The following is a 2,342-nucleotide window of genomic DNA, read 5'->3' on the forward strand; positions in this document are numbered from 1 at the left end:
TGGACAAAGGCAGGAAGGTGTCGGGCAGGGGCTGGAGGTGGGGGACATGGAGAGCAGCCTTGCAGAGCCAGATGTGGGGCTCCAGAAGATGTATGGGGCCGATACAGCTGGAGGCCCAGCAGCGTTTTGCCAGCAGTGGGGTTTGGGAGCCCCTGTGTTGGTGTTCCGGTGAAGCCTGTTGGCCTGAGGGCCCTAGTTGCTGTCTGTGCTCCTAGGTGGCCAGAGTCTGGGTTTGGAGATTCACAGGTACTTGCCCACTCCGTCTGCTGGGCCCACCCCCCCCCCCCAGAGGCTGCGAGTCTCATTTATTCATTAAGCCATTTACTATGGGGATGGGTGGGCGGTACTGGGTGCCATCTGGCGCCAGGGCAAGGGCGGGCCCCAGGGTGTGCCCGCGGGAGCCAGGCCAGGTCCACGTTCCAGGGTTGGGGTTCACGTGCTGCGACAGTCCGCGGCGCGGAGTGACAGGAAGACGTCGGCCTTGCACTGGAAGATGGCGCGGCCGTCGGGGAGCCGCTCGCAGCTCTGCAGGTTCGGGGTGACGTCCTCGACGCACACGGCCTGGGGGCGGGGGGAGGATGAGGGGGCGCCCGTACCTTCCAGCGCCCCGCGCCCCGCACCCTCCAGCGCCCAGTACTCACGAGGCTCCGCAGGCTGGGGCGCAGCTCCGGGAAGGCGCCGGCCCGTCCCGGGGGTCCCGTGTCCACGGAGGGCTCGGAGCGCCGCGCGTACGGCGACCTGCGGAAGCCGGACAACAGCCCCGCGGCGCGGCCCACGGAGTAGTAGCCCGGCCCCGCCGCCTGCTTGTACCACGCGAGGCCGGGGGGCGCCAGCAGCAGGCACAGCGCCAGGGCGGCGGCCACCAGCATCGCGAGCCCGGCCATGGGGACGCGGGACGCGGGTGGCGGCGGGCGGCGGGGCGCGAAACAGCAGCACCGGCGCCTTATATCTGCGGCTGGGCGGGGCGAGGCGCGAGGGCGGACGCTGGGACGCAGGGGCCTCCCCATCCCAGAGGGAGAAGCCCCATGGGGTCAGCGCCTCTTGGGCACAGGGGCGCGCTGGAGGAACAGATGGTTGAGAGCTTGGTGGTGATGAGACGCCCCCTTCTCCCCCACCCCGGCCCACCTCCCCGTTTCTGACCCTGCCTGCTCTTACTGGGAGGCGGCCCCCAGGCCACTCCCACCAACCTTGGTCCCTCCTGGGTCTGGCCCAGGGACAGCAGGGACAGCAGTGCTGCACTGAACCCTCAACTAGTCCGATGGCGCCCCAGCCCCGAGTCACCCCCGGAGGTCCCCAGCGCTCATGAGGCTGGAGAGAGAGCCACTGACTGCACTGTGCCCAGGGGACAAACGAGCAGTTCCCACCCTAAAGGGGAACCGACCAGAGGACAAGCGCTTCTTGAGGAGGCAGGGAAGTCTGGGAGGGCCTGGGGGCAGAAGTCAGTTTCAGCAACTGGTCTGGTCCTCAGAGCTGGTGGCAGGACAGGCAGAATGGCACACAGGAGAGATGAGGGGAAGCCAGGGGAGAGCATTTGCAAAGGCAGGTGCTGTGATCCTGTGCCACCATGACGGAGAGAGAGCTGAGGTTATGGGATCCTGAGAGGACCTGGTGTGGCCCCTGAGCTTCCCGGGAGGGGGCAGATGGCTGGACTCTGGGTGTGTGCAGGGCCTGGCAGGCAGTTGTGTGTCCAGCTCAAGGGGACCAAGCAGGCCCTGGGAGGACTGGGCTGGAACCCAGGAAAGAGTGGAGAGGATCCCACCTGGCAGGGAAGTGGCAGTGGCCTGCCAAGAGGACCATGTGACCTGTGGCAAGCTGTGGACCCCTCTGGGGTGAGTGCACCTGTCCCAGTGCACGAAGGCTAAAAGCCTGGAGGCTGGGCTTCCCTGGTGGCGCAGTGGTTGAGAATCTGCCTGCCAATGCAGGGGACACGGGTTCGAGCCCTGGTCTGGGAAGATCCCACGTGCCGTGGAGCAACTGGGCCCGTGAGCCACAACTACTGAGCCTGCGCGTCTGGAGCTTGTGCTCCGCAACAAGAGAGGCCACGACAGTGAGACGCCCGCGCACCGCGATGAAGAGTGGCCCCCACTCACCGCAACTAGAGAAAGCCCTTGCACAGAAATGAAGACCCAACACAGCCAAAAATAAATAAATAAATCAAAAAAAAAAGCCTGGAGGCTGGGCTCAGGGTCTGGCACCCCAGGTATGTGGGTACTTCCTGTCACAGGAGAGCATTCCTCAGGGAAGGAAGAACTCCAGGGAGGGGAGGCAGACTGGGGGTAGGCCAGATGGAGGCCAGACCCCCCAGTGGGATCCTCTATAGTTGCCACAGCCCACTTCCCAGT

The 2,342-nt window shown here is 65.7% G+C and overlaps 1 protein-coding gene across 1 annotated transcript; it reads right to left on the bottom strand.

Annotated features, from left to right (window-relative positions):
* Positions 1 to 322: 322 nt before the first annotated feature.
* On the bottom strand, positions 323 to 1,043 carry NPB (neuropeptide B). The gene is made up of 2 exons (XM_007185987.2): positions 642 to 1,043; positions 323 to 561 (listed from the first exon to the last, which is right to left on the bottom strand). Exons 1-2 carry the CDS (start codon positions 1,005 to 1,007, stop codon positions 433 to 435), a joined length of 495 nt encoding a protein of 164 aa, XP_007186049.2. The 5' UTR covers positions 1,008 to 1,043; the 3' UTR covers positions 323 to 432.
* Positions 1,044 to 2,342: the final 1,299 nt, after the last annotated feature.

The sequence above is a fragment of the Balaenoptera acutorostrata genome, chromosome 20 (assembly GCF_949987535.1).
Source record: "Balaenoptera acutorostrata chromosome 20, mBalAcu1.1, whole genome shotgun sequence".
NCBI classification, from domain to species: Eukaryota; Metazoa; Chordata; class Mammalia; order Artiodactyla; family Balaenopteridae; genus Balaenoptera; species Balaenoptera acutorostrata.